Source organism: Dunckerocampus dactyliophorus, chromosome 11 (genome assembly GCF_027744805.1).
Source record: "Dunckerocampus dactyliophorus isolate RoL2022-P2 chromosome 11, RoL_Ddac_1.1, whole genome shotgun sequence".
Taxonomy (NCBI): Eukaryota; Metazoa; Chordata; class Actinopteri; order Syngnathiformes; family Syngnathidae; genus Dunckerocampus; species Dunckerocampus dactyliophorus.
In genome coordinates, this window is record NC_072829.1 from 23,270,505 (window position 1) to 23,298,461 (window position 27,957).

A 27,957-nucleotide genomic window follows, 5' to 3' on the forward strand; every position below is an offset into this window, starting at 1 on the left:
TCATCAAAGGAGGCCCAAAGGTTCCATTTCTATTTTTTTTTAACCAGGATCTTACTAATCTAGACACCAACAGTTCAGCTACTGAGCTTTTATTATGAAATTAACCAACACCCTATCTGTTTCACTTTACAAAAAAGTACCATGTTGTATTTTTTTTGTTGTTTACCTGAAATTGAGAACTTGGCTTGACAAAAGCCAATAGATCGCAACAGAAACATGTCAAAATAAATATAGCAGGTAATTTTCATTAACAATCCGTCTGAAGGACTGAATGAATTCATTTATATGACACAGAATTTCAATACACAATTGTAAAATGGGGGTGAAAGGGCTGACCTACATCCATACAACTGTTAACCAAAACAGCCAAAATAAGTAAAAAAAAACCCAAAAACTAACTAAAACACGAGTGTTGGGATCATACTGAAAAAAAATACAAAAACCAAAACAAAACAAGAATAGTCAAGAGTAATATCAAGAGAATAAAATTCAAAAGAACAAAATTCCCACTGAACCCTTTTCATCAGGTAATATCATTCATATTTGTTAAAAACACACAACTAACACAATGTACAGTCACATGAAACGCTCCGTGATGATGGTTGATGTGTTGATGTGATGAAACTTGATGACACATCAAACAGGACATTCTTAAACAGCAAGTCAGCTCAAGTCGATGCTTGTAATACAAGTTCATTCTCGTATTACAGCTTTTTTTCAAATATTCTTGTCACATTCGTGTATAATGTGAATGCATATTTGTTTATTCTTGTAAAACTCAGTGGGGGTTTTTCTTGTAGGATGACGATTTTACTGTTTAGATTTTGTTTTTGCCACAATATTAGTATTTTATAATCTCGGAAAATCTAAACATGTTTCTTAATTATGCCTTCATTTTCATAAAACTATTTTTCCCCAAATTAGGACTTTAATATTGATTTAATATCTAGAAATATTTTATTCGCACATATTTTTGCACATTAGTATTAGTTGGTGATATTAGTTTTTTTCTTACAATATTAGGACTGTACTTTTGGAAAATGTTAGGTTTTTGCCACAATATCAGTATTTTGTTCTAAGAATCATTTTCTGACGACTTTATTCTTTTTTTCTTCATCATATTCTTTAATTCTGTAAAAAAAAAAAAAAAAAAAAAAAACATTTTAAGTTGCATTTTTGCAGCAATATTACTTTCTGAGTAATTGTGACTTTTTTCATATTATAGCTTTATTCTCGTAAAATCCAAAGTTTCAACATTATTGGTACAGCAAAGTGTGGCCCTAAAATGCGGTAAAAAGGAAGAAAAAAAAAACACATACAGTTGTCACCACATTTTCAAACAAAACTGGGCTAAAACAATTTAAAAAGGCTTTGTTGGATGTACAGTACAGTCGTCCCGCGTATATACAGGTTAAGTGGTTCCAGGCCTGCCCACGAATTTCTGCGATATTGAATAAATGGAATGTTTTCGGAGTTAGACCCGTTTATGACTTTCTAAATACACTTTTTAACATTGAGCCCTGTAGACATGAAATAACACTCCTATAGTCACCTTTACACTCCTAGTATTCATTGTTTACACCACATTGCAACTCTTATGCTGCAGAGACTCTAGGCAGCCGCTAGCTAGCAAGCTACTGAGCTACAAAGCTAGCAAGCTAACCAGTTAGCCTCAAATTTATATTTTTTCTAAACTTAAAAACGTACCACTTCCACACGAGATGGGAGGATAACTTTTTTCCCCACTCTATCATGTCAGACATGCTATGACTGACGTCATGCAGTGTTAAGGGAATGCAATGTAAGGTAACGACTCAATTAGTGATGTGCGGATTGATCCTGAAATGTGAATGCTTCCGATACCAGCTCTTCATGCTCTAAAATCGCTTCTCAAATCAAAATATAGATACTTTAGATACTTGAGATAATCTTTGTTGAAACAATGGCCAATCGTAAACGAAGCCAGGTGAGAATAGTTTTCAGTAGTTCTTTATAATTAATCCTTTATTTTAATGGTCTTAATATTTTTCTTAAAATACAATTTTCACAAATTTTATATAAATGTGCCCTCTGTTTTTTGTTGTTGTTGTAATACTAGCTTGGATATGATGAATCACCCCGCAACCTCAATACATTTCAGGATTTAAAATAAATAAGTAAAATACTCAGTATCGGATCGGAAACAATATCACTATGTTATGCACATCACTGGTCTCAATGTTTTGTGTCATTATTGACCAGAATACTACATATCACTTGTATTTTAACATGTTTTTAAATGGTTTTTAAATAATAGGCCATAATCTACTACGAAACAGTGATGATTTATTCATTAGCTCATTCAATACCAAAGACGTACTTTTTATAATCCCGAACGCCCGATCCCAACAACGTCTTCATACGTCTTTTACATTTTTTTTGCGCGAGAGACAAAAAGGGGTGATGATACAACTTCTCCACTAATGCATTTACACTTCAGAGCACTTTTAAGCCATAAAAATGGCCACAAGGTGGCAGAAGTGCACTTGATGTGAGCTCGGCAGGGCTCATGTTAGGACAAATCACACATGGCAGGAAGCAGGACGTGAGAGAGCGTGGAGGAGTGTAGCATGCAGGTTGTAGTGAAATTTTAACGCATGCACATGCGCACACGCGTGCACGCATGCGCACACACATAGTTCAGCTCCAAATGTGAAAATTGTAAATAGTTCATGGTGTTATATTTGTTAATAAATTCTTATATTGATGTAAAACAACCATTTTTGTGTTGTTTATGTTGGTGTAGTTGTTTAGATATTTGAGCGGTCACAAAAGAGCTGATATTTTCCTGGAACTTACCTACGTTCTACTGCTGATCACTAAAGAACGGAAAACGGTAGAAACAAACAAACTCATTTTTTTCCTGATGAAAGACAGGCGTCTAATCTTTCTTTTGGTAGGTTTCATGTTTATATAGAACACAGAACACAATATTCTGTGCGCCTTGAAAGATCAGTGAGAATGGTCTAAAATGGGCGGGACTGTAGGGGTTGTCTTTTGAAAAATGGCTGGGATGGAATGAGTTACCGGTAATTCATTTCTGAAAAAACGCGATATTGCGAGGGATGACTGTAGTGTTCTGGTAAAATGTTCTAAAGAGGACACGGTGATCTGCGTAGTGTAATGTATATAATGTACTGTAAGGGGGGAGGACGGGTCTAAAAAAACCAAAACATTTACTCTACTGTAAACTTCTGAGGCAGACAGTCGAAAAAAAATATAGTGAAGATGTGTTTGCCTTAAAAAAAATACGACTAGTGTTTTTAAAAAAAAATCAACTTCATTATAAAAAGCATCAGTTTCAGTACGCCTTTGCTCCCTTGGCTGACCCCCGACACACTCTAAACTTCGACGTAGGAAGCAGACATGTGATAGTCAGCAACCACGCGTCACAGAACACAGCGAGCCTGAGGGTCGTGTCAGTAACTGAGATGGAAGCGTGTAGCCTGATAGTGAGATCCACACAGTGCTGGAACCCCTTCCCTGGTCACCACCATACCTTCTCTACAAGGAAGTTGGCCGAAGCAGGATTGGATTTAGCTAACAGGCTACTTTGCACTTATAAATAAGTCACGGGGGGGATGGGGGTCCGGGGAGGAGGGTTGTTGGAGTAGTCCTCAGGACATCTTTCCAATCTGAATCTTCTTCCAGGCCTCGGAGGCGGTGAATATGCAGGAGTCAATGATGCCCGCCACCGTGAATGTCCCACCCACGATGGCGCAGATCTACACACAGAGCGATACAATCTGTCACTTTTTGAATGCTTGTAGCTGGCTTCCTATGTGTGTCAAGTGCATGTAATCACAAGCAGGAATGCAAGCAAAGAGTTGACTCACAAATGCCGAGTCATGAGTCATAAGCACAGTCATCACCAGCTTTTAAGTTCCTTTAAGTCACCGTGAAACCAACACAAATGGGTGGAGCAATTTAGTCCTCGCAACTTTGTATCATGTAAGCAGGAGAACACAAATGACAAAATACAAATATAGTATAGAGTATCAGGTGGAGATCAAAATGTATTCAAATGAATACAAAATAGTGTTGCTATCCAATGAAAAGCAAGTGTTTCCATACTGTGGAATACGATCATTGGAAGAAAACATATACAGATGTCCCTCGCTACATCACGGTTGGAACATCAATTGATAAATGATCGCTTTTTCGTGGTTGAACACGGCCTGTTATTAGTTTTAAAAAATGCATATTTAAGCAAATTTTACTTATTGTTAGCCTAAATTAAGCATTTTCAAGCATAAAAATGGCTAAATGAACAAAAATACAAATACAAGGCAGAAGAAGCATTATAATTGTGAATGTAGTATTCTACATTAGCCACTAGGTGTCAGTAATTGTTTGTGATGGCCAGAACAGACATTTATTGCAGGTTTAAATTATCTCACAACAGGCACAATAATAATAATAACATAATAATCATAATAATAGCACGGGCCACTGCTGGGGTCATAACCCTCAACAAGATAAAACTCAACTCTGAACCTCCGACGTCACTACCTGTCCTCCACACATCTGTCCGTCTGCCACTAAGGTCCCCTAGGGAACACATTTACTGTGACACACACGAGCAGGAGTTTAATTGACATCTTAATGGGCTTATTTCCCCTTGTTATGTCTACTATATTGGGTAATACGAGTGCAAAGCCATTTAAAGCTGCCATTACAATACATTGATAAGACAATCCACTGCAGGAAGTACACTGTCCAGTAAAAACACACACACACTAACTGCTAACGTGTGAGTCTGTTATGTTATTTATGTCTAATATGTATGTCTTATTTTCTCTGACTATAGCTACTATAGTGGGTAATACAAATGTGAAGGTGACTATAGGGGTGTTACTTCATGTCTACAGGGCTCTAATACTGCAATGTTAAAAACCCTTACTTAGAAGATCATAAACAGGTTTTCTATGTCATAACTACAAAAATATTCCATTTCTTAATATAGAATCCTACTTCGGAAATTATGGCGGTCGGGTCTTGAAACAATTAACCTTTTCGAAATATGTATAATTTTGAAATAAAACACAAAATAACGTAACAAAAGTCAGTGTACAGCAACAATAAGTACAGTCGAAAAGAAGGTATGTTGATGAAGTTCAATGAAAAGCATGTACCTCCAAATTGTCCATTTTTTTCTGTTTGTCTAAAAATAAAATTGGGTGGGTGGTGGTGGTGGTGGTGGTGGTGGTGGTGGGGGGGGGGGGGGGGGGGGGGGGGGGGGGGGGGTTCAACTTGAAGACCAAAAACTTGACTACTTTTAGTACAGAATCAGACAAAAACAATGTAAACAGTAAAAATGTAAATTAAAGCAATTATATTATTATTATTATTATTATTATTATTGATAGATACTTTTACCACCTAAATGCCTCCACTGACTCCCCCAGAGGGTTGCCATTTGTTTCCTGCAACAACTTAAGCGTTTTCAACGTAAATAAAGTGACTTTTGGATTCGTTTCCTGCTACTAAAGCCAGAGAAGAGTGACTCACAGTGGTGATGAAGCGGTAAAGGGGCTGCCTCCTCTCTGTGTATTTTACTGTGATTGGACTCAGGTCGTATCGAAACCAGATGGCCGGTATGATCCTGCCCGTGTGACTGTAAGCAACATACTCCTGCGAGGGGACAGTCAAAACATGCGTGTTACACATTCAGTGGGCTGAGGGAAGCCAGATAGTAACCAAGAGTGTCAAACTAGCCCGAATGCTCGGATAATTGCATCCTTATCTTGAGACTGTGTCATTTATGAGTCATAATAGCATCATTTTCTGATAAAAAAAAGTCACCAAACTTGATTCATTAAGAAGGAATTTTAACCAAAATCAGATGGAGTTAGTGGATGGAGGTGCTTTGGTTATGCCATATGAAAACAAATACCCAGTAATACACATTTACAGTATAATGGCCTCCTCATCCTCCTTGATGACCCTTAAAGTGTCCATCGGCGCACTCATCAGAGGTGTGCGAAGGTTTTTTTTCTTAACATTGTTTCCGCTCACCAGGAGTGATTTACCAGGAAAGTGTGCACATCTACGCAACAGTCACACAGTCATGGAAAAAATGATTAGACCACCCTTGTGTCTTCAGTTTCTTGTTCATTTGAATGCCTGATACAACTAAAGGTACCTTTGTTTGGACAAATACAACAATGACAACAAAAATAGCTCATAAGAGTTACGTTTTTTGGCAGTACAATGCTATAGCTATTCATGTAAGAACTTAAGTGATTTTGGTTATTATCAACAAAACCATGGAAGTTGCTAGATATCAGCTCTTAAATTAAACTCTTATGAGCTATTTTTGTTGTCATTGTTATATTTGTCCAAACAAATGTACCTTTAGTTGTAGCAGGCATTAAAATGGATCAATAAACTGAAGAAACAAGGGTGGTCTAAACATTTTTTCCATGGCTGTAGAAGGCAGAGGTGGGAGAAAGTCAGTTTGCAAGTCTCAACTAAGTCTCAAGTCAAGTCTGAAGTAAAGACATGCAACTCCAAGTCAGGTCTCAAATCAATGCAAGACAGGTCGAGTCAAGTTCGAAGTCATAGTCTTGACATTTTCGAGTCCTTACAAGTCATACGCACTGTTAACCGTTCACCAAATAAAATACCATGACCTCGTAATTTACGAATGCAAATTCAATTCTCCTCGGGAGCATGTTGCCACATCCCGGTGTTAATCACTGCCAGTGCTGTCTGGGGGTGTCACAAGATCTCGCGAGATTAAAACGGGACAAGGTGTCTTGTTCAGAAAAAAAACGTCTTGTGGGCACTAGGCCTGGGACCTTGATAAGCAAATTAATTAATCATACAATAAATGAAAATGAACTAATTTTGTCAGCTTCAATACATTGCCATGTGCATGCGTGTCTGTTTTCCTTGTCTCTTGCGTTCAAACGGGCAGGAAGAGAGTTCACTCTGTGCATTGGTTTCAGTACTGTGGCGCGTTTGTTCCATAGAACAACAGCATGAACGGAGTGAGCGATTTTGTCCGTTATACATGCTCTTTGTCTTGGTGGGTGGAGACGGGGCTAGTAGCATACACACAAAGTGCAGAGTGTAACGTAGTACAAATTAAATTAGTAAATTCCAATATATTGTCATATTTTTAAAATATTTTTTTGATTGTGCTTTTCTTAAAAGTAAACGTTAAAATCTCATTCGCGCAGACTCAATCTCGTGTGTCTCGTGACACCCCGAGTGCTGACATAGCATTCAGGATTTAGTCAGTGCAAACCAGTACAACAACAAATGAACTTCTGAAGACGTTCAAGATATAGTCATCATACCTGTGCACGCATGTGCATGCCAATAATGTTCTACCACTCTCCAGCCGTCTGGCGCTCCCAAATATGTAAGCCACACCCTAATTATTTGTTGTTACACCTGACTGTGTGCTAAAAAATGCATTCAATGAGGCAGATTCTGTGGGAAAATTTGGTAGTCTTGCTGGAAATGACATCTTAGCTGAACACTTAGAATGGGGACACATTTTACTCCACAAACAAGTGTTTTCAAGTCATCAGACTAAAGTCTGAATCGAGTCACGTCAAAGTCCAAGTCGAGTTGCAAGTCTGATGATACTGTGGAGGCCAAAGTCATCAAAATTATGACTCGAGTCCAAGTCGCGTGACTTGAGTCCACATCTCTGATAGAAGGTGAACACGGCCGTGTTAAAATATGAAGTTTTTTTCCACTAAGACTGGATGTGTTTTTTTGGGACATTTGGGACTAAACATCTGCTAGATAGCAGAAGAAGAATTTGACCTGCCAATGCTATGCTAATACATTGTGCACATGCACAATACGGAATGGAAAAATCTATTATGTTTTGGCAACAATCTGGATAAAGGGCTTTATATTATCAATTGAATCTACAGCTGAATATTTGTCTTCCAAAAAAGTACTGAAACAATACACTGTACTGTGTTTTCGTTTTATCACATGAAAACCCTAGATTTTTTTTTACAGGGGTGTGTGGCTTTCAATGGTACGCCAACAGGAAGAGGGGAAGGATTACAGCACCTTGTTTGCCACCGTGTACTGGTAGGAGAACCTCTGTTTGCCCGACAGATCTTCGTAAACTGTTGGAACAATCTTCAGGATGTAGTCATGTGAGGCGAGCGCTGCAAGGGAAATTCACAAGTTATAGCCTTTTTTTAATTATTTATTTTTATTCACTGTTAATTTGAATGAATTTAACTTTATTAAAAGAAAATGTTTGACTTGCTTTGTAAGGTGACATTTGAGTTTTCAAAAAGTTAGCTATCCTAATTACTGATTAATATTATTATTATTATTACATCACCTCAATTTTCAGGAGCTCAAAAGTATTCGGACAAAGTGATATAATTACAAATCTAACAAAACTATGTTGCTGTCTTATCACATTGCAGGGACCACAGCGCCCGCTGGTAACTTTCTGAAATGCCATCGGTTTGCATACGTTTGCATCAGGTTTGGATTCAATCAGCCAGCTTTCCATCACATCACACACTGTAATCATGATGAAGTAGTGTGTAATTACGTACGATTAGAGGACAGCCTGTCAGCTCCGCCTAAAGCATTGAAGGCGCCTTGGACTTTTTGCACCTGCGTGACAGACAAAGGAAGGTATGAGTTGTTTTTTGACTCTAAAACATGGGTATCCAAACTTTTTCCACCGAGGGTCACATACTGAAAAATGAAAGGATGCATGGGCCACCTTGATATGCTAAGAAGTTATACAGCATTGATTTCAAGAATAAATAACCTCCATCTCAGCTTTGTGATATAGCTGAAAAAGCGTATTATTATTATGAACTTCGATCTTTGCTCCTCTTTTCCTATTTTTGCTGTTGATTTTTTTTAAATGTTCAAAAATACTTCAACCTTCTTCTTAAATAATCTTTGTAAAAGAATTATGACTTTATTCTGATAATTTATAACTTTTACCCCAACTTAATTTTGTTTATTTTGTTTTGTCAGAATATAATGACTTAAAAAAACATGTTTTCTTTAATATTTCAACTCTATGCTACCAAAATGACATTATTTTTCCTCATAATAGTACAACTTTATTCTTTTACTATTTTCCACGCTAGAATATAACTTTTTTCTCTTAGTATTTTGACATTATTCTCATAAAATTACAACCGTTTGTCCCATTTCTGCGGATGAGCCGTGACGCTATAGCATAATGAAACCTTAGATGGTGTGTCTGTGTTTGTGTGTCCATCTCAACCTGAAGCTTTTCCCCAAAGGCCAGCTTGTGGATAATGTGGGTCATGTCAGGATTTTGGGGCTGGGCTGTGGCGCTGTGTGTGGACACGTGGAAGTTTCCTGGCACCTGATCACACATGCACAGACAAATATTATAAATAGAGTGGAGGAGAGTATGCGTCAGTTAAACCACAAACATCTGCAATACGTATAAACTTGGTAGCCACAACATTAGGTAGTCTCGCATAGTCAAATTAAAAGCTGTACTGTAAAGCTGCCCTTACCTCCGTGATAATGCACAGTTTTGATTGAGGCTATCAGAGATGTACTGATTTAACAATACGCTGTTTTTAATATTTTTGTACCATTCTGACGAAGCTATAGTTTTTGTACCATTTTGTACCATTCTGACGAGCCCACAATGATTCATACCCCGGCAGGATTTTTAATTAAAATCGCACTTTTGTCAGTTTAAATGAGTATCTTTCAGCTGGACGTGACACAAACAATGACACAAGGCTTTAAGGAGCTGCGGTACTGTCACAGACACATCTCAATGAATTTGAATATTTTTGAAATTCAACAAGTGAAACTCACATTCTATAGATTCACTACACACAGAGTGAAATATTTCAAGAATGCATTTCTCGATAACTTTGATGATTATAGTGTACAGCTAATAAAAACTCCAAATTCAAAATGAGCTAAAATATTTTTTTAAACTGTCAAAAGTTGAATACACTACTGGTTCATGCTCGAATCAAAAATGAACTGCCTAGTAACTTCTAGCATATTTTAGAGCATTGGTTCTCAACTGGTTTGGCTGTGGGACCCACCATCACCCTTCAATGACAAATGGTGATCCCAAATTGCAGAAACGTTTTAATGAAAACTTCTCATTTATCTAATATGTTATAATAATAATTTTAAATTTAAAATGACCGTTTGCAACGGTTAAGGGGCTGCCTCGATGACTTTTGAATGTTTTGCTAGCATAATATCCCGTCCTCGTCCTGCGCCGAGCACGTAAGCTGAGCCCCAGGTAACACACACACACATGCAGGAGTCTTTGCTAAGCGGCGACGGTGTCATTTTGAGCCAGTTGCAAACAGTCCCTTTAATGCAAAGACATTAAAGTGCAGTTTGAATTTGTGGTAGTGAAAAATAACACGTTGTGCCAGGACAAAACAAGTTTTGTGATCAGTTCAGCTACAATAAAAGTGTGTGTAAAGGTGTTCAGTAAATGTAACATCAGGAGAGTTGAATCATAGCATTTGCACATAACCTGGATGAGAAGTGAAACAAGAAGTTAAAAATGAAGCGAGTCCAGTTGCTCTGATTCAGCACCCAGTAGGTAAGTTTAAGAATAATTGAAGGACCATTTCTTCTGCAGACCACTCCTTTGCCTGGGGCAATAATCGAACTGGGTATTATACAGTACTGTCACACCTGGTAGGGGCAGGCTTTCCCCACGCAACACAACGTGAGCTTTCGCTTTATGCTGCGCTGTTCTCCAGTAGATATGTAGCTATCTAGCTGTGTTTCGGACCTAATGCTCTGGCAGGAGACTGTAGTTAACAAGTAACACCTTGGGGTTCGGAAAATTAAGCTTTTTTCACCCTCAGGACAACAAACCGTCCCACTTGACACATTTTCAATTATTACATGGGTGAACGTGTTAAACGTACAACTGCTGGGTTAATGATTGCGTGTCTTTGCGGAGAGACTGACGCATGAGCCAGTTAGTTGGACGACACGCTGGGCTTCACGGGGTCCGGACACCGGAAGCAACAAGTGTATGTGTGACACTTACTTTGTTGATTGTGAACTCTCCTTCAAAGCGGCAACCGGCTCCTTGGCTGAGAGGAACTTTCATTGAGTTGTCAATGTGGCCGACCTCATGGCGGCCCATCTCATCTTGGATATCCAACCCCACCACTGGAAGACAGTGTGCGGTGTCCTGTTTAGGTTCTTTTCTTTTCACATCAGCTGATAGAAGCATAATCTAAAGAACATTAAAGATACAATGATGTGTATATACTGTATTGTATTGTTTAAGTGGATTATATCAAGAAATTAACAGCAGAGAATCGACTCATATCAAATGGGAACCCGTTTTTGAGGAAATGATGCATGTACACTTTGATTTAGAAGTATTTCTGCACAGTGGCCTGGTCTCAGGCCAATAGCGCATGCTTTCACTTCTTGAAGAAAAAAGAAAGTAAGGACAGCACGACTCACAAACAAGCGGAAAAATAAAAGGAAGCTGCAGTGAAGGCCGGGCGAAAGGAAGAAACTTCAACAATTATGCAGAATTTGTGGAGTCTTACTATTGCTTTGTATTATGAAATGTAGTGGCTATCAAACGTAGCTGTCGAGGAGCGATCGCAATACATTCGGCTACGCTGCTGTCATTTAGTCCAAACACTTTTGATCCCCTGAAAATAAAGCTGTTCTGCATAAAACATCTACAATCTACATCTACATCTACAATCCCAAAATACAGCACCGCGATATGAAGGTGTGTTTCTCCTTTTTAAGAGATTAAGCGTACCAAGATGTGAGTCTGGGGTGGGGGAGAAGACGATGACAATGAGGTTATTAAGAGGCGGGTTCTGCTTTTCCAACAAAGTCATGCATCAAGGCCTGGTAACATGCTAAAGGTCAGCGGAGGAAGGTGATGTCTAATTCTGGAACAGCAGATACAGGATATGCGATGACATTATTCTCCATAAGCCTGGAAAATATCACATTTTACATTTCAGGTAGAAAGGCCAGCGTGTGTCTTGCAAAAAGCACTGTGGACATCATAGTTAGGATTTTAGTCTGGCTTTTGTTTGGCAAGTTACGAGTGATCTTGTCATAACACAAGGCCAGCAGCTGTTTTTCTGTATGCCAAAGTGTCTTCCACAGAAATCTGGACCCAATTTTTCACACTGTCATTCATTAGAGTCACTGTTTTTTGTTAGCATTGAGTAAATCTGTGGGCTCTTATTACGAATGAATGCTTGAGTCTTCTGGTTGCTTGTTTGACTTGTTGTAGGGGGTCATAGTTTCTGAGGGGAGTCATGAGGAGAGAAAATAAAACTGCCCGACACTGCCAACCGAGGCCACTTGATGCCAAAGGCAGATGAAACAGGGCCAGACGTTAAGATATGTGTGGCACTAAGTGGGAGCATGCCAAAACACAGGCCGTGTGAGCAAATCACGATGACACTTTATCTACGACGTGTAAATGAAAGGGCATGGCAAATGACGCTACAGACAGTGTAAAACAGACAACATACAAGTGAAAGGCGGAGAAAGAGTATATGTGTATATATTGTGTATATACTCACAATCACAGTGTAAGTTTGGCAAACTGATGTTTAAACTCACTTCTATCTTCCCACCACTGTCTTTATCTGGATCATCCACATACAGTTCATTTACACTGCGAATGCAAGAACAAAGTTGGTTACAGTTCAATAATACAATAACATAACTTCAGCACATTATTTGCTTGGGATCCTGGTGCTCTAGCATTACTGTCCGATGAAACACACGCTCAGCGAGACGTCCCTGAGTTTGGGCATACAGTATAGGACAATTCGGAATTCCACCAAAACCTTCAGGAATGTGCCTCTAAACCTGCCCAGAACCTTGGACTTTAAACCGCTGCCATATGTACATGAGGTCACTTGAGATTTCAGCAACTTGTTTTGCTTTTTCTTTCGTGTTCCAAAAGATGGCCCAACCTCACATTCAGGTTATCAACGTTAAGGAGGACAGTTGCATTTTGATTACGTTTCACTATTAATAGCGGGGAGGCAAACAAATTTTTACACTTGTGTGACTATTAAAAAGTGAGATTTGTGAGGTGAATCTGTGACAAAATTCTGTTTTACTGTCTGCACAGTTGATTCCATTACTTTCTATTATTATCATCTGTGGGAAACACTGATTTGGAAAGTGAAAAAATCAGATTCTGATCCACTGTATCTCTCTTTTTTTTTTTTTTTTTTTGAATTCTGCAGAAACTGCAAAAGATCAAAATTTTACAAAAAAAATTGGGGGATATGTTTCATTGGCCAGTGAGGCTTGTCTCCGTCAGTACAGTAAAATAAATAACGCAGTATCTAAATATACATTGATAATCATTGGGAATATATTGGAGGATTTGTGTATCTGTGCCAGCGTAATTTCCGTGCCGTCACACCTCACTTCATGCCTTGCTTTATTACAGATTGCCTGGAGGCTGATGCACATACAAAGACAATTTCCTGTGACAAAAGAGACTCCAGTCACTGGCTCTGACAAGCGTCAAAATGGAGGCAGTGACATTTCTGATGACGTTCGGGTGCTGGGTATTCCAGACTGCAGGTTTCGTACGAGTGTAGCAACAAAGTGGGCAGTGCATGCTGCTGCCATCCAGGATGTTTCAACATATACTCGTATTTAGCAAAGTGTGTTACCTACATTTCAGTAGCTATGAATCCCGTCAACTCTGAGAGGAAGAGGAAAAGTATGAAGACGCAGCAGAGGATGGAAACTGGGGGGCAAAGGAGAGCAGAGTGTGAATGAGTACCTTGCTTCAAACACACAGAAAGGCAGACACGAACATCACATTTGGCATTTCTCACATATTATGTGACTATTTTCAAAGGATGATGCAAACCAAATGAAGGAGGCGAGGTTGGACGTGCGACATGCGGGACTGACATGAAATCGCTGAGGCTGTAAATAAGTTTCTCTGAATAGCAGCTCTAATGGTGGTGCTAAGCTTGCTGTATCGCTGGTTTTTGGACACCCTCCTCCACTAATTACACATTAAATGCCATCACAGCGGGACACCATGAGGGAGGTGAACTCATTGTGTCCTGCATATTTAAGCTTCTGGAGACAAAGTAACCACCCTTGGCTCAATTGTTGTGTCTAATTGAGACAGAGCTTCTATAGTACAGTAAAGGGCACTATTTGAGCAAATATGGCATTTCAAAATTAAAAGTATTTTTACACTTTTTTTTTTTACATGCTTGCTCATAAACAAGCTCAAAGGACATACCTCACTGTTATAACATTAATTAAGTACATTTTGCATAATAGAGAACCATTAAATAAGAGATACAGTCAAACCTCGATAATTGTACGCCTCAGTTTTCGTCAACAATTTTTACCAAAACATTGCCTTGGTTTTCGTACAGTATTGCATGTAACAAACTACTCTGTTTGGCCTGTACTGCATCATTCTGTGAAATCGAGTGCCCAAACAAGGCACCCTATGCGTTGCTGACTCACTGTCCGTCCATTTTTATTGAGTGTGACTGCTAAATAACCCACCGTGGGGTCAAAGAAAGTTGCAAGTGCCAGCACTTTGATAAAGCAGGTGAGAAACGCTATAGAATTCCATCTTGCCCGGATGTACGGGAGTCCGCATCAACTATAAGTTCCACCCATTTGTCATTGCATTGTTTTCTGCATGCAAAATTACAATGATGCTTTATAAAAATGTATTTTTTGTTAATATTTTTGGGTGTCTGGAATGGATTAATTGGATTTGCATTATTTCCTATGGGTTTTTGCAGGTTTTGGTTTTCGTGTAAATTTTAGTTGCAAATGTAGTGTACATAAGGCGCATCTGTGACAACTTCTTTTTTCTAGGACTGCCAAATGTTTATACATTTTAATCAGATTAATCACAGTTTTGCAACTATGTGTGAAATATGCCAATTTCTACTCAATTTTATGAACAGAAACACAAATGACAGCACACGTTTATCCGTCCATCCATTTTCTATGTCCCTTATTCTCATTAGGATTGCGGGGGAATGCTGGAACCTATCCCAGCTGGCTTCAGGTGAGAAGCGGGGTACACCCTGGACTGGTCGCCAGCCAATCGCAGGGCAAGGATTTCAATCGAGCTAAAGATTCAAGATTCAAGAGTTTTATTGTCATGAATAAAAAAAATAATAAAATAAAAATAAAAGATACCACACGTCTGAAAATCTATTTGCTTAACACTAGTCTCTTTAATAGTACAGAACATTTGAATCACACAAGTGAGCTATTATGAGCCATGAAAGGTTGCATTCAAAGACACCACGTAATTTAAGTTGAATTCACATGTTTTGTGTGTAGATGTATTTTCTGGGATTTCCAAGCATTGTACTGTTTCGCAGTAAGAGTTACGCTGGTGAGTGACAAGAATATCCACCTATTGGTTTTCTTTGCCTTTCTGTTTATTTAGACCACACATATGTGTATAATAAAGAAGTTCTTGTGATTTTCAGAGTGTCAGTGAATGCATCTCGGGTCGTCTAGTGACAATGTGGAAGCGTCATCCCGAGGAGGACTGTGTGGAGGTTTGTGAGTTGGCGTTACATATATAGTATTTGAATTGCACTGCTGTTGATGTGTTCAGGTCAGAATAAAATTATTAAAGAGCATCAGCCTCTGTGTGGGGACGCTCAATAGGAGAAGCAGTCTGGCAGTTTAATTTCAGAAGTGAAACTAATCATCTAAGTGCTTGTATAAAATGTTGTAATGTGTGTACCACAATAAATAGGGAAGGAGCTGATGTGCCTGCACAACTGCAGTCTGACCGCTATGGTGAGAAGCCTCGGCCAGAAAGCTTTCACTCAGCAGGTGAGGCGTGTTTACATAGCAACCGTCTCCAAGGATCACAGTCACATGACCCTGCGGTTGGCAGGGCGTCACAGCCAAACTTGTGGCTGCTAGAGGATCTGCTTTGGGTAATGTTTAACTGACAAAAAACAATGTCACAATGACACACAAGCAAGTAATTCAGGTTGAACTGAAGAGTCGTACGCACAGAGCACTTGAAAGTTATTCTTACTGGGGGGGAAAGTACTTGGAAACACTGACAAGCAAAGTGATATAACATGAAGTCATTTTTCTCTCAGTGTTCTCACACGGACTCAAACAAGCTTGAAAAGTAAATACTTTAGCAGGCATGCTGTATGCTGTTCTGTAAACAGGCGCACCGTTTGACTCTGCTCTGCCCGAGGCCCATTTTGAGCACAGAACAATGAGAGTTTCTTTCAGCTCAGGCAGGACTAACAAATATTACACATGACACTGTGTCCACAGCTAAGGGGAGGTGGCTCCGGAAGCCACTGTGGTTCAAAACAGAGGTATTGTTAGAACAAAACACCATTCCCCAAAGGAATGTGGCGCTAAAACAGACCAACAAGCGTGGCAGGGGTCAAATATTTGGCCTTTTGTCAGGAGCAGGGGTCTTTCTGGTTGCCTCTAAGCAAGCCGTCCAGATAGCCACAACAACCCATTGCCCTTTATGACCAGACAGTAGATGGCGACAGGAAGGGTGGTGACTCGGCACAGGAACTACTTGCATCCTTTTCCTCTTGGGTGGGAAGTGTACATCTTTAGCAGCCTCGTTCCCCCGTCATCCAGGAAGGTATTTGTAATCAGGACCACTTAAACATGATGTCATCAGGTGTGCATATGACTAGCCTTTTGTTCTTCTCTGCGCTTTCATCATGTGACCGATATGAGAAAATGACTGAGAGGAGCCCAAGATGTGTCATGGGATCTTCTGAAGTGGTGAAAATACAACAAAAAAAGGGCCATGATTACATGATGACTTATTGGTGACAAACACGGAATGTGGGAGATGATGCCCACGGCCATCATTAACATTGTTGTCATTATTGTCAACAGGTACAACGCCGTGCACACTGACTCAGCCAGAAGGCACTTGAATCACAGCTGTCAGCTACGTTAATACTATCACTTTGTTCAATTCTTTATCCATTTCAATTAAACCATATTTAATCTTCTTTCACGTTGTTACTACAGTGGAACCCGCTTATTTTCAAGGCCCCTCAACCTGATTCACACCAATATCAGCAATTGTCGACATAGCCAAAGTCAAACCCGAAACAAACCATTGCTTTACTTGTGCCTTTTGCCAGAGACATAAGGACGATGAGTGATAATAAAGGAATTTTGAACCTACAGTGGTTTGTTGACAGGGTTGTCCTTCATTTGTGCATATTTTTATTTGGATTCTTCTACTTTCATATAATATTGTATTGATGCGAGTATCCATCCATCCATCCATCTTCTATCACTTATCTGAGGTCAGGTCCTGGGGGCAGCAGCCTAAGCAGGTATGCCCAGACTTCCCTCTCCCCGGCCAGTTTGTCTAGCTCCTCCTGGCAAATCCCGAGGCCTTCCCAGGCCAGTTGAGAGACGTTTTCTTCCCAATGTGTCCTGCGTCTTCCCCAAGACCTCCTACCAGTCGGACATGCCCTGGAGGCATCCTGATCAGCTGCCCGAGCCACCTCATCTAGATCCTCTCAATGCGGAGGAGCAGCGGTTCTACTCTGAGTTTCTCCCGGATGACAGTGCTTCTCATCTTATCTCTAAGGGAGAGTCCAGCCACCAGCGATCTTGTCCTTTCGGTCACTACCCAAGGCTCATGACCGTAGGTGAGGGTAAATTGAGAGCTTTGCCTTTTGCCTCAGCTCCCTATTCACCACAACGGGCCGATGCAGAGTCCACATCACTGCGGACGCTGCACCAATTCGTATGAAGATCTCGCATTCCACCCTTCCCTCACTCATGAACAAGACTCACAGGTACTTAAACTCCTCCACTTGAGGAGGGATCTGATCCCCGACCTGGAGATGGCACTCCGGGGGAGAACTTTTGACACTTGGCTGCGAAGCGATCCAGTGAGAGTTGAAGGTCACAGCCTGATGAAGCCAGCATCAAGTGTGGTGTTTGTTTCAACGAACAATTACTGACACATAGTGACCAATGTACTGTAGAATACTACATTCACAATTTGAATACAGTACGTCTTCTTAATGGCTTATTTTTTTTGTTTTACTTCATTTGGCCATTTTTATGCCTGAAAATGCTTAATTTAGGCAAAAAAATACATACAATTTGCTTTAAAAGTTTTTTTTACTACTAATTGCCATATTCAAGCACAAACAGAACGATTTATTAATTAATGCATGTTTGAAAAACTGACAGAGTGAAGCCGCTAAATTCAAACCGTGATGTGGCAAGTGACAGCTGTACATTGCAGCCTCTCCCAATAACAGTACAGTATACATCACAAGATATTCTTGGCCATATAAATAATAATAGAACCATTTCAGAAGAGGTTACATAGGCCCTAAGGAAAGCCAAACTGACACCATCTGGATCCTTTTATAGCTCTTTGTCGGGGTTAGTGCATGATGTGCAATTTTCTGCTGAAACACTCGGGGCCACGTTTTCGCAGTAAACTCAGTGAGCAACAACAATTCTTGGCGATCTTTGTTGGGAGCGAACAATGGCAATTAAAGAGAGACATAACAGTCACTTTTATTGCGATGTACAGCCTCTGAATGAGTTGTAAAGACATATTTTAATTTCATACTGTGTTGCTGTGCCGTTATATCACAAGCTGTGTTTGAAAGCGTTCACTTGTAGGATAGGAGGAAACAGGTGCAGTAAACATGCATTAAAAAGTATCAAAAGCCATATTTCACAATTTTAGAAAAAGAAAACCATATGCTTACGCCTCTTCAGTGGACAAATGTTGTGACCAAAAAAACAAAAACAAAACAAACTTTGTGGTTTTCACTCACTGAAAGCTCCTGTGTATGTGGGCTGGGTGAGATCTTTTGGTACTTTCCTGTAGATGTCGAATCTGAGGAGAGAAAGGAAGAAGGTGGAAAGAGACGTGAGAAACAAAAGATTCAAAAGGTAAACACTACGTGCAGAGAAGGGAAGCACACTTTGTACCCGTCAGGCTGTGCGATATTACAGAGGAGTGCTGGAATGTTAGCTCTGGAACACAGCCATTAGTTATGCAGGCCCGGGCAGACGGCTGCAACACACACACACACACACACACACACACACACACACACACACACACACACACACATACACACACACACACACACACACACACACACACACAGGCCTAATGTTTGCAATGTATTTCTGACCTGACCTTAATAAAGGTCCCTGACACACAACATTTACCCAAGAAAACACAAGGCCAAATCATGATAAGATCATACTTTGGACTAATCCAATTTTTTATTTTGCAATGTTTCACAATCTTTTCACTTTTGTTAGACAAACCGATTTATTTTTGTGATAATTTGAGTTCCCGTTCCCCCTGCCTGAGAATTAAGGTATTCTGGTGCCGTCATCCTCCGCATACCAGGAGGTGTACTGCTAACGTACAGATTTCAATAAAAATACACCGTTCCACCATTTTGTTTAGTTTTATGAACACTGACTGCCATTGTAGCCGTCCTGAAATGTTGATATGTTTGTTTGTAAATGCAAATGTACCTGTCGTTGAGAATGTAAAAAGATATCAATCTGGTGTTGGATTAAGCAGTACATTATGTATCTTGTCCAAACGCACATAGATAGACAAAAATTCTAACTTTTGCAACAAGTCGTCATCGAGAGGTGAATCAGAAGCGAGGGAGAGTCATTACCAAATGACACATTCAGCTCTTCTGAAGTAATGTTATTTAAACCTATTTGAGGAGCGAAGAGGAGGGAAAATGTGCGACTCAACAGCATAACTATTTAGGTGAATGAGCTCACGCACATGTCCTTTTTGGGCAGTGATACATTTTTTGACCTAAACTGCACCACTGACGGCACAGAACCTCGCGCACTCCTTCCTCATCTCCTGCTAAAACGGTCACATCTGTTGACATTTCTTCCACAGAGAGCTGCCAGTGAAATCATCACGGCTGAGGCAATGATGGGTGGGGGAGGAAGCGGTAGGGAGGGCTTCCTGTCCAGCCCGAACCCTGCTACTTCACTTTGTTTTTTTTCTTCTTTGCCAGCAGGGTCCAAGCTTTGGTCCATCCAGCCTTTTTGCTCGGCCACTTCCACTCAAAAATTTCCTGCCCTTGGGTCACACCGCATAGAGAAGACTGGGTGGCGTCACCGAGGAGGAGGAAAACACTTCTGACAATTTGTGACAGTTAATAAGCTCCTCATAAACAAAGTATATTAAGCATGGATGTAGAAGGGCAAGGGAGGTTTTCTTACCTGCAAGTCAGTATTTTTAGGTGTTTTTCTACATTTTAAGTGTGTCTACACCCTTTCACAGGTGTGCCAGTCATGATAAGCGAAGAAAAAAATGGTCATTTTTTATTTTTTCATTATTGTTTTTGCTTAACTTTTGCATGAGTTCCGCCTAGCAACACATCTCAGATGACCTCGATACAAATTATGATGGATTTCAATTGTAAAGTGTACTAAAATATCCCACTTTTCAGCAGATGACGGAAAGGAAGATTCGGAGCTGTTGCTGAGCCAGTTTTTGAATTCCACACTTGATATCGTTTGACGGTATTGCAAAATATTAACAGAACTGATGCAGCCATCACACACACCCCTCAGCTGAAACGCAAACCTCATCAGGGTTACCATATCCTAACTGCACTCTCACAAACCAAACTGATATGCTTGGTGATAAAGTTTGGTCATTATTCTTCTACAGCAGGGGCGCCCAAGTACTGTACTTCAAAAAGGGTATTATTGGCACCAATGTCAATCTTTGCTCTTTGTTTCACATTTTTGTTGTTGTTTTTTTTCCATTTTCTAAATATTTCAACATTCTTCTTAAATAATCTTTGTCAATTTTCTTTTCATAATATGACGTCTCCCATATTATAACTTCTTCTCCAACCTATTTTTCCAACAATGACAACTTTACTTTGTTTGGTTTATCGTAATATTACAACTTTTAAAAAATAACATATTTTTCTTTAATATTTAAACTCTACGCTACTAAAACTACATTATTTTTCTTCATAATATTATGAATTTATTCTAGTAAAATTGTAACTTCTTGTTAGAATACAACTTTTTTCTCTTAATTTTTTTTACTTTATTCTCCTAAAATTCCCCATTTCTGCTATTGTTTTTTCCCCCTCCAACTATTTCAACTTTCTTCTTGTAAATTCTCTTCCCGGAATTTTTACTTTATTCCCATAATATTTTGACTTTATTCTCATAACTTTATAACATTTTCGCAATCTAAATTTCCAAAAATTACATCTTTATTTGTTGTTTTGTTTGCTTGTCATAAAATTACGACTTTAAAAAAACCGAACTAAAATGGCGTTATTTTACCTCGTAATATTACAAAGTTATTCTTGTAAAATTGCAACTTTTTCTTTTTAGATTACAACTTTTGTCTCTTATTATTTTGACTCTATTCCTGTCAAATCACTACTGATTTTTAAATGTTTTCTCTTGTTGTTTTTTTAGTTTTCTTGTTAGATTACATTGTTGAAATGTGCTGGGCGCCAATTAAAAATAAATAAAAAAAAACAGCCACGGGCCGTAAATGGCCCCCAGTGCCGCACTTTGGATACCCCTGCTCTACGGGGTAGAGATTTACCCAAACAAATGAAAAGGCCCCACAGCCATCTGAACGGATTGTGAAGTTTTGTGCATCCACTTTTATGGTCCACCCTAAAACAGGATGTGTTACACAATGAATTTGTCACAGGTGTCCATCTTAAGACACGTGCGTCACGTAACAAGCGCTGGTGTCGTAATTACACAATTTTTGGCAACGCCGTCACTTTGTGACTCTTTGTGTACAAGTCGTGTTGCACACCAATAAAGGCAAATACAAGAGGGTTTTATTGGGCAAGGAACCTGGGATGTGTCATAACGCGGCAGCAGAGCTGTGTGTGATTTTGCCCAGCTGGCAATATGTTGATTTTACCACAATATTTGATCCCAAAAGTAAAATTGTCCTGTAATGGATTGCAACAACAGCCTGGAGTTAACATTTTGTAAATCAATGAGAGGCCTACTAAGGATGACATCCTTTTCACATGTAATCTACATCAGGGGTTTGCAAAAAGTGGCACAATGAGCTTCCCCTCAGAGAACATAATACAGTTGGGGCTAAACGTACTCCTCGAAAATAATTGTTGTTGTTTTTTTGTATATTTTATGTGGGTCACCTGAGACCTTAGTTCACTCTCTCACCCTAAGAACTAAAAATCTATGCATTTTGCCTTTGACATTGATTGAAAAATATGCTTCAGCTTTATGTTCTCAAGCTGCTGCGACTCCCCTGAGGTCTTCTGGTGCCTCCTAGGGTAGGACAGCCCAGCCTCGCTCTTTAAAAAAAACCTCCAGCTATACACTTTTGTTTTTGCTCCATTTTTCATGAGATATACAACACTTTCATGGGAGGATGGAAAAAAAACGTTTTCTACGTACACAAAAGGCCTATCTATCTCAAATACTGCCTAAATCTGTGTCAAGGTGCCTTCATAATTCATCCACCTCACAGGTGTGGCATATCAAAATGCTGATTAGACAGCATGATTATTGCACAGGTGTGCCTTGGGTTGGCCACAATAAAAGGCCAGTCCAAAGTGTGCAGTTTAACAGTACGGGGGTCATCCTGACGTGCTCACGGCTTCACTCTTAACATCACACATACAGTAATAACTGACTACAGCTACATTATCACTATTGTATAGTATAACTGCCTGTTTTACTATGCATATGACAATAAAACTCTTGAATCTTGAATCTTGTTGATTTTATGTGAGGCTGAAATAAACTCCTCTCAAGTAGGATATTATAGTCATGATACTATACGCAAGTATACGGTATTTGAGGCAAATGGTGGTCACACCAGATACTGACTGGATTGCGGAACCCCCCAGAACACAATGCGTGATGTGTTTATATTTTTGCTGAGTGCATGTTATAAGTCATAGTCATAGTAGCATAGAAAATTGCTACTATTGGTTATATGTTGTGAACTGTGTCTCCCATGTTACTCCCATTTTAAACAAGTTTTGAACTGTTCCACCTTCTATTTATGTTTCTGATGACTTTCACTATGTCATTGTCAATCCAACTAAACAACTTGGTATAATATTCTAAACAGATCAATTCTAACATTTTTTTGATGTTGCATTTGCGCTCATGTAATGACCATGATGGAGATAAAGATCAGATTTGCGCTGTGCGAACGTGCGTAGTACACTCTTTAAAGAGATTGCACCTTTGATACGCTCGTTCATTTCCTCCCTTCGAGGACACTATGTAATCATGAATATTAATGTTGACTCGGAGAGGTCATCCTTGACGCTTGCAATTTCCTGAATTGCTGTCAGCACGTCTGCCTCACTCCGTCACGTCTCTCCACAGGGCCTCAAAATGTTTAGTGGTGAGTGAGAACAGAGTGTACCGTCCACTCTCTGCTGACCCCAAGAAATGAAACACACGGGGTTGCTTTTTAAAGACAAAAATCTTACTAAATAAACCATATGAAGCGTATGACTCATCGTGAGTCAGTTGTTCACGAGTCCTCCGCAAAGTAACACATTGCCTAGGACTTTTGGCTACAACATTGAAAGTTACAATTAAAACATTGACCGGAGTTACAAAAGTGTGCACGGCTGAAGACATCGGACTGAATTCAACTCTGTCTATAATAACCCAAGTATAAACAAGCACATACAAGAACAATATTTCCAGTTTGGCTGGCTGCCACTGCAAAAATGTGGAGGCAATGAGGGCAAGAAAAAAATACAAGAAGCTACTTGAATTAGCTCTCATAACACATACTTATGCAAAACATTTTCTAAGCTGTGGTGTAATTAAGCCATTAATTGTTTGCCTCATGTCGGTAATTCTCAATAATACTCAGTTAATTTAACACCTACTCTAAATTTGGCTATAAAAACCACCAGGATCAAGTGTATAATATTGTTAGCGTCCAGCACATCATCATTTTCCGTATTTTTGTTATTCATAGGGATGGAAAATAATCTATTAATTCTAGAGCTGGTTAAAAATGTGGTTGATTTTGTTGAACTGATGGTGTCTTGAGGCAATTGTGGCAAAATGGAGTGCACTGCTTGGCTCCAACCAGCAGAGGCGCTGTTGATGTGTGCAAAACAAACAAACACCGGAACCTCGGTCAGCGTTCTCCCCAGTTAGCATGTCTTTGAGTTAATGTTAAAAATATACGCCAAAAATTTGCCTAAATTTGCTTACATTTTCCTGTCATCTTAAAATATGGTGCGCGTCTTGTCGTGTTATTAATACAATACGTGAGTCTAACTGTATTCTTTGTGTATTTTTAATCACAAAACATCCTATCAGTATCCTTAGCTTGCTAACAAAATGGCAACCGGAAGTCAGCTATGCCGCCCGTCTATGATGTCACGAGCGGTTGACTCTGAAAATGTTAACCCAAAACACGTTTTTATAGTTTTACATGCATAAAACAATTTGAAATGCATATAAATGACAAACGAAAGGGGCGAATGAACATTTAAGGTTACTTTTACCTTCACTGAAGATGTCACTGTTCCCATCCACAGGATGTGGCAGCGAGCTCAACACCTTCCTCTTTAACACCACCTTCCTGTTTTGCCATGACTTATTTCCTGAATTAAATAGTATTTCTCACCTTATTTATCATCGTGCTGGCACTTTCAACTTTCTTTGGCTCTATTTTGGGTTATTGAGGTGAGAAACACTATTGAATTTGAAAAATAACTCATGGCAAATCACAAAAGTGGTGTCCGTGTTGATCTCGCTGCCACACCGTGTCTTTGGAAACAGTTACATCAGGAATCACTTAACTAAATGTAAAAGTAACCGTAAATGTTCATTTATCGCTTTCATTTTTCTATGTGTTAAACAATAATTCAACATTGATGTTGTTGGCTTTCTGGAACGGACTAATTGGATTTACATTACTTCTTAAAAATTGTTTCATCTAGAGCAGTGGTTCCCAAACTTCACGTACCCCTTCAGACATCTGACTGAAAGTCATATGCCCCCTACTCCTGCACACTTCAAAAACATCAACCACACAATGAGACATATTTGATATAATATTAAATATATGATAAACTGTGATATTATATGTAAAAAATCATGTGTCTTATTTTTCAACGGCGCACATAGGGTACTAATTCGAAACGGAGAGGCTTTTAGAGGGGGAAGATATCTCCTGTCGGGTTTGTCTTCTGTTTGGCGGATTTATAACAAGTGGTGACAAGTTGTGGTAAGATGTGGTCAGCTGATCTTTATGCTGTTTTGCTGAGCTTTGGTTGGCTAATGTTAACTAATGTTATACGTAAATTATACGTAAAATAATTAGAAAATATCTACAAATAATAATTACAAATAATTATGAAAACAAAGGCAAATAACGCACAGAAATCGATCAGGAAATTAATTCAATATGAGGCATATTACTGAGCCAAATACAATCGCATCTTCTTCCGTTGTGGAACACATACGTAAACAAGATGGCCGCGGCACTCCGTCGCGGAAGTAGATGCGAGCGTCTTCGTCACATACACAAGAATGCACAGGCGATAGTATGCAGGAATACGGCGGGAGACAGATATAACACCAACCGTTTTGTGAGGTGTGATTTTTTTTCAAAGGCATTGATGTGATGCAAATGTATTCATATTTTGAACGCATATTGTTTTGAGAAGCCAAACTCTTTACTTAATTGTCCCCAGCAACTAAGCGGAGCTACGTTCTTCATCACAGAAATCTGACCGGAACTGGCCTTAGGAGACCAATTGGGGGGGTAAGTCGCTGTTAATGGACTACAATGCTGATGGGGATGTCATACAACTTCATGACGAAAAAATCCAAACTATCCCTTTAACGTGACTGTTCCAAAAGACACAATGTGGCCGCAAGCTCAACACAGACACCACCTTTGTGTTTTGCCATTAGTCATTTCTTGAATTCAATAGTGTTTCTCACCTCAATAACCCAAAATGGAGCCAAAGAACGTTGCAAGTGTTAGCATTTTGATAAACATACACATTCTGCCTTCGGGAAAAGTCTTCAATGAAGGTAAAAGTAACCTTAAATGTACGTTTATCCCTTTCTTCCATCATTTACAGTTGTTTTATACATGTAAAACTATCATCTCAAAACTATAAAAACCTGATTTGTGTAAACATTTTTGAGTCGACCGCTGATGACATCACAGACAAGTGACGAAGCACACTTATGGATCCTGTTTCTCTGTAGTGGCAAGCTAATAGGATGCTCACAAGGAAGTTTTGTGATAAAAATATATTAAGAACACAGTTGGACTCTTATTACTTCCAGGAGCTAGCTGCGTGTTTAAGGAAAAAAGGGCTACAGTTGGCAATGTATAATTGTAATTAAACGCCGAAGAGTAACAACTAATGTCTGTATGTCAGTATTTTTATCTGGGAAGCTTGATGATGAAGTGATGTTGTTCAAAGCATCATCATTACATTTCAACTTTCCCCGCAACACCACAATCCTCAAGTCTAAACAATCAAATGAGTTGTGTTCAACCTACAGGTTCCTCTGCATTTGGCACTCAGAATAATATAACAGGCAGAATAGTAGCCGTCCCTGAGAAAGTACATTTTTGATGCGGTTCACGGAATTGAACATCCTGTGCTGTGCAGCACATCGTTCTGGGAAAATGTGCGCTTCAACCTATGGCGCAACCGACAGTATGGTGTGACACACTCTGCTGAAACTTACACTAATTAATTGGTCAACGAAGGTCTGTCGGAGTGTGGCAATGCAGGTCTTGTGTAATGAGTGTGCAGAGCATCTAAACAGGATTTGACCACCTGGTGACCTGTGTTACACATTCAGGAGGGTTGTGGTTTCCAATTGCATAGCCTCCGTGTGACAATCCTTACACAGTTGAACGCAATTAAGGTGTTCATATGCATTTAAAAAATCTACTTTTAACCAAATTCATGCAATAATTCAGGTACTTTATGCATGCACACGTAGTGACTGTCCCAACCCAAACTACACACCGGATTCTGTACGTTTCTGCATGACAATTACAATAATTAAATAGAACACTAGTCACAATAAAAATGTACATGTACATTACCTTTTAGTGCAAATATTTTCATTTAATAATTTGAAAAAGAAACTAAACCTAATGAATGAGGATGGGTATTTGGACAAAACATGGCTCTATTGCCACCATCTATTGTGAGTGGCCACATTGTTAGTTTGGAGTAAACATCCTGTACTTTTTTTTTGAATGAGGATGTTGATTATGAATTCATGTGTTGATAGTGTCAACAGCTTTGTAGGCGTGTCTGGTGCTCTGGTATCAATGGAGAGGCATTGCAGTTGCAACACACTGACGGACTGTTGCTCGTGAATCATGAATGTGTATTGGGGGACTTTTATACTTTGGTTATGGAGTGAGTTCACACTAGACCCTCATTGTGTGCTACGTATGCAGCCTTAGCATATGTAGCACACAATAAAGCTCTTAACCCTGAGGCTCGTCGAAGGAGTTTCTCCACGCCTAATAAACATTATGAGGAAACGTCAAGAAGGAGAATTAAGCATGGATTCTGCGAAAACAACCAAACATGTCACAATGAAGCCTATTCATGCCAGATGTTGACCACCGTAGCAACTTTGCCTCGCTCATTAGTCACCGCTATAGTCACCCACAGATCAAAGGATGCTAACTTCCAAAAAAGAAGCGGAAGGCCCGTACTCACCTCCTAACATCGAAAGGCATGATGCTTGAACGGTTTGTGGGGAATTAAGGGACAAAACCTCAGCGACCACACGATTCTTCTCAAAGCTACCGGTTGTTCATCGGTACCGGGTTGACGTCAGCTTAGGACGCTTTGCACAATGTGATTG

At 39.4% G+C, this 27,957-nt stretch overlaps 1 protein-coding gene across 2 annotated transcripts; it reads right to left on the reverse strand.

Annotated features, from left to right (window-relative positions):
* Positions 1-72: 72 nt before the first annotated feature.
* ergic1 (endoplasmic reticulum-golgi intermediate compartment 1) lies at positions 73-27,957 on the reverse strand. Of its 2 annotated transcripts, XM_054791956.1 has the most exons (10): positions 27,810-27,957; positions 18,867-18,928; positions 13,717-13,789; positions 12,597-12,691; positions 11,072-11,196; positions 9,281-9,385; positions 8,589-8,649; positions 8,083-8,183; positions 5,551-5,673; positions 73-3,764 (listed from the first exon to the last, which is right to left on the reverse strand). In XM_054791956.1, the coding sequence occupies exons 1-10, from the start codon at positions 27,827-27,829 to the stop codon at positions 3,657-3,659; spliced, it is 873 nt and encodes a 290-aa protein (XP_054647931.1). In that variant the 5' UTR covers positions 27,830-27,957; the 3' UTR covers positions 73-3,656. The 2 variants fall into 2 exon arrangements, with proteins under 2 accessions (XP_054647931.1, XP_054647932.1); XM_054791957.1 differs by lacking the exon at positions 9,281-9,385.

What these genes read in the sequence shown, in the direction of transcription:
- ergic1 (XM_054791956.1), bottom strand. Translation starts at nt 27,829, where the DNA reads ATGCCTTTCGATGTTAGGAG. An exon ending in GGATTCATAGCTACTGAAAT is followed by an intron (nt 12,692 to 13,716) that starts GTAGGTAACACA and finishes TTGCATTCGCAG; the next exon opens with TGTAAATGAACTGTATGTGG. An exon ending in TGACAGGCTGTCCTCTAATC is followed by an intron (nt 8,184 to 8,588) that starts GTACGTAATTAC and finishes TTTCCCTTGCAG; the next exon opens with CGCTCGCCTCACATGACTAC.